We start from the raw sequence: 16,318 nt of genomic DNA, 5'->3' as shown, positions 1-16,318 counted from the left end.
CATGCTGCATGTAGTAGTATTCTCTATGGTAGCCCAGAAGAGCTGGCACGTCTGGAATATGGCCATCTCTTGGGGCACATTTTTCTGCAGCTCTTTCCGCAGTTTGGCTTTGTGTTGTATTGAGATTCACCCACTCCAGAGAGAAGATGGCGCAAATTTTGTCCGACTTGCAACTGAAAAGTGTGTGGGTTGTACAGCTTGTTACATGCGCGCAACGTGTTGCGCATGCGCCCAGACCTGCTCGCGTTTGGGTTTATGCAAATGAGACGTGGGACGTCAGAGGAGCTCGATATCGGATATCAAATGGGGTGGCAAACATGACATAGTTGGATTACGTAGTTTGTTTGGCCGGTCGTATGAACAGGAACGTGTTCGGATAGATTATATTACACACGTGTACATTTATTCGGTCGTTCGCTCTGACAACCGCAACGAGGCCTTTTTTTTAAGTAGCCCAACTCGTCCGGAACCCAGCTAATGCATCATACCGCCATGACAGTCCGAAGACCCGCTCCGCTTTGTTTACATTTGGTAGAGGGGGCGGGGCCTAGTGCAGCCGTACGCGATTGGTTGATATCGTCGATGACGTCGCCGCTACACTCTGATTGGGTCGTCAACTGGGGCTGTCCCGCGATTTGCCTGAACAGACGGACAGTTAAAATACGTGTGAGCTACGATCAAACCACAGCTGCCAACATTTTTCTTATAGACTTTATAGAATTGTTTCGTATTAAACATACAAACCGTTTACTCTCATCAATGGAGCAGCTCGAACACGAAAATCGCGTTCGGCCCACCGTCTATAGAAGCCAACGCGGCGTATCCGACCCGCGTATTACGTTGAGGAGGGACGCTTTTTGGTAAATATTTGATTACGTTCAATTATATTTTCCTTTTGTTGTTGTTGTTGTTGTAAAAGCTTTGACGTTTCCCGCTACTTGCGTCGTCGCGTTAGCAATAAAACGTGTGGTGGTAAAGACGTCGACAGATGCTAAATAACGGGTAGAATAAAACAGCGATACGGGACAATACCGCCATAGCGGCAGTAGAGGGCGCTCGCGTCTGCGTCTGCCTTGCGCGAGTTCCAAAGCCGGAACCGTGACCGTAGTGGGCCGGGCCTCTCATTTTCCTACCGAGTTCCGATAGGACCAAATCTGACCCCTAACCAGCAAACATGTCAGCCTACGTGTTGGGCATAGACATCGGAACCACTTCGGTTAAAGTTGCGTTATTAGAAGCTGGCTCCAAGACTGTCGCCGCAAGCTGCTCGTTGCCCACTGCGGCGGACATCGTTGGCGGTGCGGACTCGCAGGTGAGTCCGCCGGGAAGTCCGCTGGGAAGTCCGCTAGGAAGTCCGCCGGGAAGTCCGCCGGGGCTGCTTATCCAGCTCGTCCTGCGGACTGCAGGCTGTTAACGGGTCTCGTCTGTTTGTCACACGCACAGGCCAAAGAGCAGGACACGGGGCGCATAATAAGCTGTCTCCATGACTGTGTCGCCTCTCTGCCCGGGGACAAGCTGCAGAATGTCTGCAGAATTGGGCTGTCGGGACAAATGCACGGGGTCTTGTTCTGGAGGGCCGGGACAGGTAGGAGCACGCACACCGTTTCTCTCGCTCTGTTGAAGGCGCCGTTTCCGGAGGAAAGGTGCTTCTGCACTCTTTCCAAACCACGAGAAGAAAAGTTTCATTCAATTTGTCGTTGCACAGCTGTACAACGAAATTAAGTGCAACTCCCCAGTGGTACAAATATATATATCTATATACTAGAAGAACCCCGCTACAATGTAGCGGTTTGCTTCTCCACCCGTCTAAATCTCCCTCCTCTTCATCCTGCCAGCTAACCGCCTTCCCCCTGCCCCTAACCCCTCCCCCCACTCCAACTCCCTCCCCCCCAAATGTTCAGAATCATCTGAAATGCCGAGAAAAGTGGTTTTTAGCCATTTTTAGAAAATGCATATTTTGCATAATTAGGAATAATTATTTTAATTTTCTGCTATTTTTCTGGTCCTCTCTTGAACAATACCTACCACCTCCAAAAAAAATTAGGATCATAAGTACATTTTTGCAAAAATGCATATATTTTGCATAATGCCAAAACATTTGTCCCAAGAAAAAAATTTTATATAGGTGAAAAAAATCAAAGATGCTCAGAATCACCTGAAATGCAGAGAAAAGTGGTTTTTAGCCATTTTTAGAAAAATGCATATTTTGCATATTTATGCATAATTATGCATAATTGTAATTTTCTGGGATTTTTCCCGTACTCTCTGAGACAATACCTACCACCTCCAAAAAGAATTAGGATCATAAGTGCTTTAGTTTTTGGTCCCGCTATCTACACTAACTAACACCACACACACACACATTCTGAAAATATATGAGTAGATATATATATACAAATAGTCAAAATACAAACAGACACACATTTGCAGCACAACCAACATATAATGTATGTGTAAGTGTAAAAACAAGTGTAATATCTATGACACTAGATGAATAGTCTGTGTATCACACTAACCCGAGTAAGCATATTTGTTTTGCACATGCCACATGTACAGGTGTTGTTGCACAGTTTCACGATACTATTGCCACCTTCGAGTTTGTTAACAGGATTCAGTTCTTTAATGGCACTTGGGTAGAAACTGTTTGAAAGTCTGGAAATACGGGTCTTGGAAGACATGTAGCGCCGCCCAGAGGGCAGCAGAGTGAAAAGGTGGTGGCCTGGGTGAGATGAGTCCTTGATTATGTTTGTAATCACTCTGCAGAGCTTCCTTATCAGCCACAGTGCAACTGGCATACCACACTAAGATGGAGGACTGGAGGACTTTCTAGGCCTGCTTGTAGCTACACAGATCACAACTAGGATGGGATAATTAGCAGTATCTGAATTTCCCCAAGGGGGTTAATAAAGGACACTTAATCTTAAACTTAATCTTCCCGGAAATGGCACCGTTATTTTGCACATAGTCCATGACCCCCCCCCCCTTTCTCCCTCTCTCAAAAAGGAACTATTGATTTATATATATATATATCGGGGGGGTTTTCGGAAACCTTCACTGGTGTTGATAGAAGTGCTCAACTAATGAGGAGCGGAATATCAATTTTTCCTACCTCTCTCTCTATATATATATATGTGTGTGTGTGTGTGTGTGTGTGTGTGTGTGTGTGTGTGTGAATTGTGCAATCTATGTGTAACTGAAAAGTATTTCATTATTTGCAAACCAGAAATGTCAACATTGAATAACAGGAGTGAATTGGCCAGCAGTTGCAGACACAGATACTATATGCATCTATTTTGTAATTACATATAGATAATGGCAATAGACAAATACCATTAACTTTGTATGCAACCTCCCCCTCCTACTGGCCGGTTAGATGTATTTGAATGTTGGCACCTCCCCCTTCCCCATTGGACATCGTGCACGTTATGTGCACGGTGAGACAGTTATATATGTTATGTTCTTTGCCGTTTAGCTTTAGTGACAGCTGATGATTGCTTATGGCATGAAAAAGGCTCGTACTGTCTAATTAGAAATGACTTGAATCACAGGATTATTCTGCTCTTTGTTTGTTGAGCACTTTCCCTACCGTTGAAGGTTTCATTTAATGAAGTATATATATATATATATATATATATATGTATGTATGTATAAAACGTGTGTCTGTGTGTGTGTTTGTTATTTCATTGCAGTATCATTGTTTATTGTATATGCATTTTACTTTGATGTATATACATTGCGCTTTGATATCTATGGGTTAACAACTGAGTAAATGAAGTAAATATAGTTTAAAATGTAGTAAATATAAGTTAAAAACAGTGATGAGCAGGTTGGTGCCTTGCATGGCAGCCTCCACGTGTGAATGGGTCGTGAGGTGTACACTGTAAAGCACTTTGACTGGTCAGTAGACTAGAAAAGGGCCGTATAAATGCAGTCCATTTATTTATTTATTTATTAAACTTGGGTTTAGATCAGGCACTGAGCTGACCAGGTATTCCTGTTCTCAGTCTAGAGGTACTATTTTTTGAAGCCAGTAACTGAAAGTTTTCTCTCCCTTGGCCCTCCCAGGTTGTCAGTGGTCCAAGAATTTCTTCACTGCCAGAGATAGCAGTCAGCTGATCACCTGGCAGGATGGGCGCTGCAGTCATAGCTTCCTGTCCTCTCTTCCAAAGCCAGACTCACACCTCAGCTTAGCCACAGGGTTTGGCTGTGCCACAATCTTCTGGTATACGAAACACAGGTCAGCCCACACATTTCTGCCTCACTTTCATATAATTGAATTATTTGCGATGGGAATTAGGGCTGCACGATTATGGCCAAAATGATAATCACGATTATTTTGATCAGTGTTGAGATCACGATTCTTTATCATGATTATTCATTGATTTTAGGGGCAAAATATAGTTTCTTTTAAAATAATTCTGTGTGGTCATGTGGGAAAAAAATGACATTTGCAAGCGTCAGCTATTCGTTTTAAAATCACCGTCGATGTAATGGGGTTGTCAGGCTCGAGTAGGGCTCCGTTGTTCTGCTCAACCATAGGTCAGCGGTAGTCGCAAAGTACTTGACAGCTGGGACATCCCTGCCTATTTCCCCTCGATGTTTTGCGTACAGCGCAGGTAATGCCACTCTGGGAAAATGATTGCGTGAGGGGATCACATATCTTTTGTCCAGGGTGTTGACCATTATCTTGAAGTTTATTGGACCCAAGTCTTTGGCCAAATGGAGTGCGACTGCATTGGTTTTTCAGTCTGTCTTTGGGAGCCGGATGGATACGGTGACGCGCTGTACAGGGTTGCTGTTACGGAGGTCTGAGTTGACGTTGGACAAGAACGGGGATCCAGTCAGCCAACATTAGCAACGTTATTCTCCTTGGCCTTCATCATTCGGCAGTTTGTGGTATTTTTTCTTTGCATGTGGCTTGTTCTTGGTTGACGTCACTTGCCCTGCTGCAAAACATGAAACCTTAACAAGTGAAAATATCTTGTATTTGGTACAATAAGTCCAATATTGAGTAGAATTATCTTGAATTATCTTATTCCACTGGCAGATAATTTTGCTTATCTCAAGTTTTTTTATTTTCCTGATTTTGGTCCATTTAATCTTGTTTTCTTAAAACGAGATTAACATTTATTTAAAACAAGATTAAATTGACCAAATCAAGAAAAAAACTTGAAATAACCAAAATTATCTGCCAGTGGAATAAGACAGTTCAAGATAATTCTACTCAGTATTGGACTTATTGTACCAAATACAAGATATTTTCACTTGATAAGATTTAATTTTTCCAAACAAGGGACGATGATCCGTTTCGAGGGACTAGCTCTTTGCCTTCCGCTTGTTTTGCCCTTACTCGCCTACTCTGGGCTGCAGCCGCAACAACCAGAACATTTTTGCACAGGCTGCCGCTGCAGGGTTGGCGCTTAAAGGGACCAGCTGTGATTGGTCAGGCAGTTGGTTTAGGAAGTGCTTGATTTGATATACAGCGGAGCACGCATTTTTAATCGCAGTTGATCATGTTCATTTTATTGTGGGAAGCCAACACCTTGATCGCGATTGATATTTGATTAATTGTGCAGCCCTAATGGGGATTCAAATACCTGCCATGTAATGTGGACCTGTATCATTTCAATGCAGACCAGAGTTCCTTGCAGACTTCACGGTGGCAGGTACCATACATGACTATGTGGTGTCCATGCTGTGTGGTTTGGACAACTGTGTGATGACTGCTCAGAATGCGGCCAGCTGGGGCTACTTCAACACCACCACCAACCAGTGGAACATGGACATGTACGTATGTGTAGGCTGAACTCCCCATTTGAACAACTCCTCTCTCCTGCCCTGAAGCTGGCATGGTCTGGGTTTTCATAATTACTGACACTATGCACTAACTACTGCATAATGCAAATTTTTCCAATGTGTGTTGTGTGCTAGAATGCATCCACTTCTCAAGGTACCAGGCTAGGTATATACTCACAAACTCATGTCTGTTTGCTTTGTGTCAACTAACAAGTTTCTTTGTGTGTGCATGCTCCAGCTTGAAAGACGCTGGCTTCCCTTTGCATCTGCTCCCTCAGTGCGTGGCTCCTGGTTGCCTGGCTGGGCAGACATGCTCTGAATGGCTTGGTATCCCTGCTCATACGCCAGTAGGGGCGGCCCTGGGAGATTTCCAGTGTTCAGTCTACTCCTGCATGGCTGCCCGGACAGACGCAGGTGACAAAGCGGGGGTCTCTCACTGTCTGTTGCTCAGTCGGTGTTGTCGAAGGGGCCCTGGCTAACCACTGGTTTTCCTCTCTGATTTCCTAGTTCTCAACATAAGCACCTCAGCTCAGCTAACCTATGCAATGCCAGCTGACTTTAAGCCTCCAGATGTTCCTCAGCCCACCTCCTCCATCTCTTACTTTCCCCACTTTGATGGCTCTTACTTGTCAGTGGCAGCATCACTCAATGGGGGAAATGTGCTAGCCACTTTTGTTGGGATGCTTAGTGCATGGATGAAAGAGCTTGGTATGTCCTTTTTTTTACCTTTTATCTGCTTATTTGAGTCAAGTTAATTTATTCAATTGCATTAGACTGACATCAGTGATCTTTGACACATACCTATTAGATAAAGAGCCCAATTTTTCCTCCATGTTCTCTACAGGTATGGAGGTTGATGATTCAAGTATATATGACAGGCTGATTCATTGCGGACTGAGCCAGGAAAACAGTGAGCTGAGGGTGAGTCCTACCATCTTAGGGGAGAGACACAACCCTCTCTGTCTGGGCCAGGTGGCCAACATCTCCACCGCCAATCTGTCTCTGGGCCATGTGACCAGAGCCGTGTGCCACGGAGTCCTGGACAACATTACCTCCATGATGCCCGCTGTCCTTCTGCGGGAGGCGGGGGTGAAGAGGATCGTAGGCAGTGGGAGCGCGCTCTCTCGCAACAAAGTGCTAAGGCAGGAAGTAGAGAGGGCATTTCCTCTGCCTGTGGAATACGGACAACATGTAGACTCTGCTGTCGGTGTGGCAATGGCCTTTTGTGACAGGCTTGAATAAGAAATTCAATCCATGGGGGAAACACCCAGCGTGTTAATGATGTAAATGACACAAAGCATTTTTAAATAAAAGTAATACTCTGGGCCCCGGTAATCTTGTCGTATTTTTATTTTGCATCAAGGTAGTTGCCTACCGACACGGAGCTCTCCGGTTCGAATCCCTGTGTTACCTCTGGCTTGGTCCGGTGTCCCTATTGGCCGTGTCTGTGGGTTGGAAGCTGGATGTGGGTGTGTGTCCTGGTCGCTGCACTAGCGCCTCCTCTGGTCGGTCAGAGGGGGAGGGGGAACAGGGGGGAATAGCATGATCTTCCCACACGCTACGTGCCCCTGGGGAAACTCCTCACTGTCAGGTGAAAAGAAGCAGCTGGCAACTCCACATGTATGGGAGGAGGCCTGTGGTAGCCTGCAGCCCTCCCCGGGCCCGGAGCTATACGTTATCGGTTTATAACCCCCTTGAAAGATGACTATGGTTGGTTGAGCATGAATACTGTCATCACACACAAGAGACGGAGAGACTCTCTGTCTCTAACCCCAACCCCAACCCATGCTGCCTTCCCTTCTGACGCCGACGTTCAGCTAACGTTAGCCGGCGTCACGACAACGGCTAACGTTAGCTATCTCCTCCGTCTCTTCTGTATGTCGACAGTAGTCGTACTCAACCAATCATAGCACAGACATGAATATTAATGAGATCTTTCAAGGGGGTTATAAACCTATAACACGGCCTATGTTATACCTGCCTCCCCGGATCGGCAGTGGGGGTGGAGCAGCGACCGGGACGGCTCGGACCAGTGGGGTGATTGGCCAACTACAATACGGAGAAAAGGGAGGGGGGATCCAAAAGAAAACAAAAATATTGTCATATTTTCTGAAATGTTTGATTACACAATGGAGTGTAACCAAAGTACATGTAAACCATTTGTTTTAAGGGTGCTGTTGGCAACATCTTGGCTTTCCCGAAGCATGATACGATGTGTAAATATCAGCAGGGGTTGCTGGATGGTGCTGGTGGAAACCAAGTAAATCAGAGGGCTTGAAATGTCAAACATGACAGGTTGATAAATATATCTTTTTGCGTGTGTGATATGTCAGTAGTAATCACCAAAAAACGAAATATTTTGATATCATGCTAACAGACTGACAAATTAATGCTACTGGTTTAATCATCTCCGCTGCCTATGTCAGAGCTGGGGTCAGGTTCATGCGCATTATAACTGTAAGCAAGTACATCGCGACAGTATGTCAGCTAAAAGGGTTTATCTGTCTGGCGAAGAGAAGCGAAAGAGGAGGAAGGGAAGGAGAGGAGGACAAAAAAAAAACAGCAGGAGAAAGGTATTGCCATGTGCATAAACGACAGGCAAGGGAGTCGCGATTAATAACGTGCTTTATTCAGACATCTGCTTCCAGTCCCCGACCCGGACCATCCCCAGAGTGGCCCAGTACAGAACCGCCCTAAAACATGGTTGCGTGCCCCTCCCCTTACGTACACAGCATGCTGGGCGCTGTAGTTCTCCTCACATCTCCCTCCTTTTAAAGAACATGTATGTTCCAATGGAAACAATAACATCGCTAGATTATAAAACATAGCAACAGCAATACCATATTAGCAATTTGCTAATTAACAGCATAACCAGCTAACAATGAGGACATGCACTTCAAAATTCAAAAATTAACCTGAAGGGTGGGGTAGACTGCCCAGCCCTTCGACTGAGTGTGGGGATTATTCTGCCCCATTGCTCACTCAGTATCTAAACATCATACCGCTTTGGGGGTTTTACAACTCTGCCACTGGAGGTGATGGTGAACCCAGAGGGCCTTGCTGGCACGTCCGGCTCCGTGGGAGTGCCCGATGAGGTGGCGACCGGTGGGCTGAGTTGTTCCTGCTGCAAGTCATTGCTGTCTCTGGCTGGTTGGGTTGCAGCAGCTGCAGGGGCAGGCACGGACTGCAGGTGCCTGCGGTTCCGTCTGAAGACAACCCTGTCTTCCGTACGCACCGTGTAGGAGCGTGGTTCCCCTGAGGGAATCACCACGACTGCGGGCATGTTCCACCCCTTTTGCCCGTCTAGTTTGACTCGTACCCTCTCACCCGAGTGCAGTTCGGTTAGGGCACATGCAGAGTGTCTCCTGTCGAAGAAAAACTTCTAAGCCTCTTTTGCCCTCCTGTCATTCTTCTCCACCTCCTTGTGGTTGAAGAGCTGTGGCTGGAGTTTCCTCTCCAGCACAGGCATGTAGGTCCGGATCTGGCGGCCGCTCACTAGCTGCGCGGGGCTCGCACCTGTGGCAGCAATTGGTGCGGCGCGGTAGCACATCAGCGCTAGGTGAGGGTCAGGCTGCCGCAAAATTCTTTTGGCCGTCCCGACGGCCCTTTCGGCAGCTCCATTTGCCTGGGGGAAGGGGGGGCTGCAGGTTGCGTGGCGGAAATCATAGTTCCTACAAAACTGTCTAAATTCGGCTGATGTAAACTGTGTGGCATTGTCACTAATGAGTTCCCCAGGGACGCCCCATCGTGCGAACATACCTTTCAGCTGCTCAATCACCTGTAGACTGGAGGTGGTCCGTAGCTGGGCGATCTCAATGTCCCTGGAATAATAATCAACCACCACTAGGTAGTTTTTTCCATCCTGCTTGCAAAGGTCTGCCCCAATCTTGTGCCATGGGCCAGGCGGCAGTGGTGTTGTACGTAGGGGCTCTTTGTACTGTGAGGGCTTATTGATTTGGCAGAATGTGCACTGTGTAACTTTCCGGTAAATGTCCGATCCGATGCTGGGCCACCAGACAGACATCCTGGCTCTTTCACGACACTTTGTAAGGCCTTGTTGCCCTTCGTGAATCCTGTGTAGGATGTCTTCCTGATACGCGGGGGGATTACAATCCTGTCTTGGTACAGGAGCAGCCCGTCTGCCTCGGACAGCGATGCCCTCGCAGCGTGGTAGCCATGCAGATAAAAGGGCACGTGCCTCGGCCATCTCTCTCTGGTGTACCCGATCACCCTCTGCATTGTGTCGTCCTGGCGCGTGGCCTGCTTTAACATGTCCAGCTTCGTGCTCGACACCGGTTTGGTTTCGATCACAGCTTCGACATGTGCACGCATATCCCTGTCTGTGTCTACCCGCGGCCGTCCTGGAGTGGGTTCCTGGAAAGGGCGTCGGCCACCACCAGCTGTGAACCCGGATCATACACTGCTCTGGGGTTAAAACGCATTAGACGAATTAGAAGCCGCTGGCATCTCGACGGCACTTTGTCCAGATCATATGCATTAATGAGGGGGGCCAGGGGCTTGTGGTCTGTCTGTAAGCTAAACTCAGCTAAGCCTAACAGATAACAGGAAAACCGCTCACAGGCCCACACCCCTGCAAGGCATTCCTTCTCTAACTGAGAGTATCTCTTCTCTGCATCTGTGAGAGTTCTGGAGAAGAAGGCCAGGCTGAACTTTGTCCCCCTGAACCTGCAACAGTGCTGCCCCCAGCCCGTAACTACTAGCATCCGCGCTCACAATGGTGGGCCTTGCGACATCATAGTATGCCAGGGCAGGAGTGGAAGACAACATTGCTTTTACCTTGGTGAAGGCTTGCTGTTGGGGCTCCCCCCACTGCCACTCTGCGTCTTTCTTCAGCAGCTCACCCACTGGGTGTAGCACTGATGACAGTTCGGGTAGAAACCTCCCCAGATAATTTACCATACCCAGCCACTGTCTCACCTGAGGGACATTCTGCTGGTTTATTTTAAGACTTTCTAGCACAGTAGTAAGTCATGACAATAGTATGGTAACGATCAAGCATGGACATAATATTGTCGGTGGTGGGAGGTGGGTTTAGCGTGGGGGGGGCCCAAATCAAATTCTGCTTAGGGCCCCATAAAGCCTTGGGCCGGCTCTGAAGTAAATGACATCTTCACCCTCACCCGAGATTCCTGCACTCGAAAACAGGAGTCGGGCTGGCTGAGTGGTTTTGTTGGTTGATGCCTCATCCCCAGACAGACGGTGACATTCCTCAGCAAACAATATTTACCGTAGCCGCTTGAAAGCCACGAATATGTATCTATATATCTGTAAAGTTTCCATTTGAATAAGTCCACCTTGTTCGGTTTGATTTGTTGTCATTCATACCGCTGAATGGTAAAAGTAAGAATCCAAGTAGGATTACATGAGTATAGCACCTTTAGGGTAAATCTGCAGGATTACCTGCTAAAAAGGAAAATGAGTATGCATGTCTTGCAGAACATAGACCATGTTGAGGGGAAGAGATGCCTGTACATTACAGTCATTTAGCCGACGCTTTTATCCAAAGCGACTTACAATAAGTGCATTTAACGTAGGAAGTCAGGAGAACTACTAGTAGTCATCAGAGGTCATAAGTACATCTTCTCTCTAAACAAGCATCTAAGAGCAAAACCAGTGCTAAGGTAAAAGCGCAAGAAAGAGGTTTTTTTTTAAATGAGTAAATACAATAAGTGCTACGAGCAAGTAACAGCGTAGTAGTTCTTGAAGAGGTGAGTTTTCAACCTGCGCTGAAAGATGGGCAGCAACTCCGCTGTCCTGACATCAGTGGGGAGTTCATTCCATCACTGTGGGGCCAGGACAGAAAAGATCTGTGACCGGGTCAATCAGCAGCAGGGGCCTCTGAGCGACAGGACAACCAGCCGTCCCAAGGCAGCAGAGGGAAGTGGTCGGACGCGGGTGTAGGGCTTGACCATGGCCTGGAGATAGGAAGGAGCCGTTCTTTTCACTGCCCTGTAGGCTAACACCAGAGTCTTAAACTGGATGTGAGCAGCTACTGGGAGCCAGTGTAGGGACATGAGAAGGGGGTTTGTGTGGGAGAACTTAGGGCCGTTGAACACCAGACGAGCTGCAGCTTTCTGAACAAGCTCCAGAGGTCTGATGGCCGATGCCAGGGCACCAGCAAGGAGGGAAATGCCGTAGTCCAGCCGGGAGATAACCAGAGCCTGAATGAGCACCTGTGCCGTCTCGTCAGTGAGGAATGGGCGAATCCTCCTGATGTTATAGAGGAGAAATCTGCAGGAGTGAGCAACCGATGCAACGTTTGCAGCAAATAACAGTTGGTCGTCCAGAATCACACCCAGATTCCTCGCAGTCCGAGTTGGCGTCACCACGGTGTTATCAATGGTGATGGCCAGGTCTCGGGTGCGGGCAACCTTTCCAAGGGAGGAACATCAGCTCTGTCTTGTCCAGATTGAGCTTCAGGTGGTGTGTCGCCATCCACTCCGAGATGCCAGTCAAGCACGCAGCAATGCGTGTCTCTACTTGTATGTCAGAGGGTGGGAAGGAGCTGGATGTCATCAGCATAACAATGGTAAGAGAAGTCATGCGAGCGAATAACAGAACCCAGGGATGTCGGGTACAGGGAGAACAGGAGAGGACCCAGAACCGAACCTTGTGGAATGCCTGTAGTTAGTCTGCGAGGCTCCGACACAGATCCCCTCCATGTCACCTGGTAGGAGCGACCCGTCAGGTAGGATGCAAACATTGAGAGTTCAGAGCCTGTGACACCCAGCCCCTCGAGGGTAGAGAGGAGGATCTGGTCGTTCACTGTGTCGAACGCAGCTGACAGGTCCAGGAGTATCAGGACAGAGGAGAGAGAGTTTGCTCTCGCAGAGTGTAGTGATTCTGTTACTGCAAGGAGGGCCGTCTCTGTCAAGTGACCCACCTTGGTTGGGGTCCAGGAGGTTGTACTGGTGGATGTACAAAGAAAGTTGGTTAAAGACAGCACGTTCGAGAGTTTTGGATAGAAAGGGTAGAAAGGAAACCAGTCTGTAGTTTTTGACGTCAGAGGGGTTAAGTGATGGTTTCTTGATAAGGTGGGTGACTCTAGTGGTCTTGAAGGAAGATGGAAAGCATCCTGCCTGGAGGGAGGTGCTAATGAGGTGGGTTAGAAAGGGAAGGAGTTCAGGTGCTATAGATCGAAGAAGAGGGGAGGGGACCAGGTCAAGGGAGCATGTGGTGGGGCGATTGGATGTGATGAGGTTGAGGACCTCATCAGGGGAGAGGGGAGCGAGGTGGGATAGGGTGGGATGTGGAGAGGTGAGGGAGGGTGCAGAGGGTGGGCTAGTGCAAGGAGCTCTAACTGGGTGGTGAGAAAAGGAGAATCTGATGTCGTTTACCTCCTTGTCAAAGAAGTTAGTGAAGTCATCAGGGAGAAGGGAGGAAGTAGGAGGAGGAGGTGGGGGTTGAAGAAGTGTAGAGAAGGCTTCAAAGAGTTTCTTAGGATTAGAGGCAGAGGATGGGATTTTAGAGCGATAGAAGGCAGCTTTAGCAGCAGAAAAGGAGGAGGAGAAAGTGGAATGAAGAGATTAGAAGTTGAGAAGGTCCTCTGGGAGTTTGTCTTATCTCCATCTGCGCTCTGCCACTCTTAGTTGAGTTTGTCTGTCAGTCAGTATGTACTGAGTCGGACAGCCAAGGGGCAGGTGGAGTTGGGCGTGCAGGCCTGGAAGTGAGGGGACAGAGAGTTTCCAGAGAAGAGGAAAGCGTAGGGAGAAGAATGTCAGTAGCAGTGTCAGGGGGTAGGAGAGAGAAAGATTCAGGTGTAGGGAGGACAGAGGTAACAGAGGAAGAAAGATCAGTGGTGGCGAGAGAGCGGAGGTGTCTACAGGTGGAAACCATCTGGGTAGGGGGAGGGGCTGAGGGGGGAGAAGAGAGGGAGAGAGAGTAGGACATTGAATAATGGTCAGAGAGCTGACATTCGATAAAAGTAAGGGGTGTCCGGGTGCGGTATCAGTCTATTCCGTTGCCTACCAACATGGGGATCACCGGTTCAAATCCCCGTGTTGCTTCCGGCTTGGTTGGGCGTCCCTACAGACACAATTGGCCGTTTCTGCGGGTGGGAAGCCAGCTGTGGGTGTGTGTCCTGGTTGCTGCACTAGTGTCTGCTCTGGTCAGTCGGGGCGCCTGTTCAGGAGGGGGAACAGATGGGAATAGCATGATCCTCCCACATGCTACGTCCCCCTGGCACAACTCCTCACTGTCAGGTGAAAAGAAGCGACTGGCGACTCCACATGTATTGAAGGAGGCATGTGGTGGTCTGCGGCCCTCCCCGGATCGGCAGAGGGGGTGGAGCAGCGACTGAGATGGCTCGGAAGAGTAGGGTGATTGGCCAAGTACAATTGTGGAGAAAAAGGGGGGGGGGGTAAAATGAAAATAAAAGTAAAAGCTCTTTGATCATGTAGTTTACATGTCCCATACAGCCTAGCCTCCTGAAGTGTAATCGACTGCACATAAAACCCTAAAATGGACAAATTCTGCAGTCAAGCCAAACTCACGTGCAGCCTGTTTCCCAGACCTGAATATGACGCCTCAACGTTGGCATGCTAGTTAACCACATAGACTGGCCTGTTCCCAGACACGTGACATCTCTTCTGTGATGCAAGCTCATCCATGCTGGACTTACAGCCCTGAGCTGTGGCCACCAGCAGAATGGAGACAAGATGTTGGTCTGTGAGGCGAGACATGTGAGAGGATTTGTTGGTCTGCTTCACAGAGACCGTTTGCTCACACGAGTAAGAGCTCCTGAGGATGCTCAGCACACGAAGGCGGAGCTGTGTGGCATCGTGTTTGGGATGGATGGTGTGAACTCGGCAGCCCCAGCCGAGTCAGACTTGGCCTTCGGTGCACCGTTGTGCTGTAATTCTATCACTTCTGGTCGTCGGTGCTCAGGAGAGCCGCCCACATCCGCCGCAAGTGGGTTTGTAAAAAGCTCAAACCTGAATTTCTGAGTCTCAGCTCAAGTCAAGTCAGTTTTATCTGTGTAGCCCAATGTGACAAATTACTAATTTGCCTCAGCGGGATTTGTAGCAATAATGGTCCAAAATGATTTTCACAATGTACAATGCCCAAATGCCCTGACCAAACCCCCACCCCCACCCCTCCAAGCCTCCTCAAGGCCTAAGCCCTCCAGAAGCTGGTGCCGTAGTTTTGTTTTGTTTTTTGTCCTTTTCTGTTAAGTGATAAGAGGTTCACTTAAAACAAAACCATTGTTTTGTTTGGTGTTATAATAAGATAAATTAAACACGTACCCACTGAATATGAATATGACTTGGCCTGAATCCATGTTGATGGGAATGATTGATAGAAACCATATTAGGGGACCAATCTGGGATCATTTCTGGAATTCTATGTCATTGTCTGACGATCATTAGATCATTAGCTAGCCAGGACGTACAAATCTTCTTGCATGTTCGTTCCAGTGTTGCTTTGTAATTAGCACCATTTTTATATAGTTGTTCCAGAAATTCCTCGTCCATATATATCCAGTTGTGTGTGTGGGCCCTGTGAGGGCCTGGCGGCCTGTCCAGGGTGTCACCCAATGACTGCTGGGATAGGCTCCAGCATCCCTACGACCCTGACGGCAGGATAAAGTGGTTCGGATAATGGATGGGTGGATGAGGAAGAGGAGGATGCCAAGCAGTGTCCAGACACCACTGGAGCAGCCCAGGACCCGAGTCACGTGACCAGCGTCACCATTTTTAAAAACAAAATGAGTCACACATCTTAGTGAGAGAAGGATATAACATTGAAACATGATAACAAAAATTATATGGATTTATAAGATATAGAAAAAGAAAATGTGATGAGGAGGATTGTCCAGGTGGCAAAAGCTGTCACTATGGAGACCTAGGAGGAGGACAGACTGCAGGTGCACGCAAGGGAGACTCACATCACACCATTCGCACACACAGAAGACGAGAAAGGAGAAGATATCATTCAGAGAGAGAGAAAGGGCATGTGAGAGAAGACAACAGTTTGCAATAGTCAATAATTTATACTCTATAATCTATACTCTATAATCTATACTCTAATCTATACTCTATAATCTATACTCTAATCTATACTCTATAATCTATACTATAATCTATACTCTATAATCTATACTCTAATCTATACTCTATAATGTCGTCAGCAGAACAGTGGTTGGTAAATTAATTGAGACAGAAACCGACCCGCCATGCAGTACAGGTCTTGAAGTACTTCAACTTAAAGACAGCCAATTGTAGGTTGAGACAAAAAGATGAGTTTTAAGTTTGGATTTAAAGGACTCAGCAGACTCTGGTTGCCCGATAGGAAAAGGCCCTGCTGCCGCCAGCTGACTTCTGTTTAACTGTGGGTGCACACAGGAGCCCTGTACTGTGAGAGCGGAGAGCTCGAGATGGAATGGACAGTTTAATGAGATCAGACAGGTAGGATGGAGCAAGCCCATTTAGGATTTTGTAAGTCAGCAGAAGCACCTTGAAGTCTGATCTAACATGGATAGGAAGCCAATGAAGGGAGACAG

At 47.7% G+C, this 16,318-nt stretch overlaps 1 protein-coding gene across 2 annotated transcripts; it reads left to right on the top strand.

Moving 5' to 3' along the window:
* The first annotated feature begins 453 nt into the window (after positions 1–453).
* On the top strand, positions 454–7,116 carry shpk (sedoheptulokinase). Of its 2 annotated transcripts, none has more exons than XM_056285086.1 (7): positions 454–860; positions 1,444–1,585; positions 4,066–4,237; positions 5,635–5,787; positions 6,035–6,210; positions 6,304–6,504; positions 6,641–7,116. In XM_056285086.1, the coding sequence occupies exons 2-7, from the start codon at positions 1,552–1,554 to the stop codon at positions 7,036–7,038; spliced, it is 1,134 nt and encodes a 377-aa protein (XP_056141061.1). In that variant the 5' UTR covers positions 454–860; positions 1,444–1,551; the 3' UTR covers positions 7,039–7,116. The 2 variants fall into 2 exon arrangements, with proteins under 2 accessions (XP_056141061.1, XP_056141060.1); XM_056285085.1 differs by lacking the exon at positions 454–860 and adding an exon at positions 959–1,312.
* The last annotated feature ends 9,202 nt before the right edge of the window (positions 7,117–16,318 follow it).

This window comes from Lampris incognitus, chromosome 8 (assembly GCF_029633865.1).
Source record: "Lampris incognitus isolate fLamInc1 chromosome 8, fLamInc1.hap2, whole genome shotgun sequence".
NCBI lineage: Eukaryota > Metazoa > Chordata > Actinopteri > Lampriformes > Lampridae > Lampris > Lampris incognitus.
The sequence above is the reverse complement of the archived record's forward strand: the minus strand, read 5'-3'. Positions and strand labels throughout refer to the sequence as shown.

Bases quoted from the DNA above. Each gene is read 5' to 3' on its own strand.
- shpk (XM_056285085.1), top strand. From the start codon at position 1,175: ATGTCAGCCTACGTGTTGGGCATAGACATCGGAACCACTTCGGTTAAA. The intron at 1,586-4,065 runs GTAGGAGCACGC...TGGCCCTCCCAG, and splicing joins GTTCTGGAGGGCCGGGACAG to GTTGTCAGTGGTCCAAGAAT. The intron at 6,211-6,303 runs GTGACAAAGCGG...CTGATTTCCTAG, and splicing joins GGCTGCCCGGACAGACGCAG to TTCTCAACATAAGCACCTCA.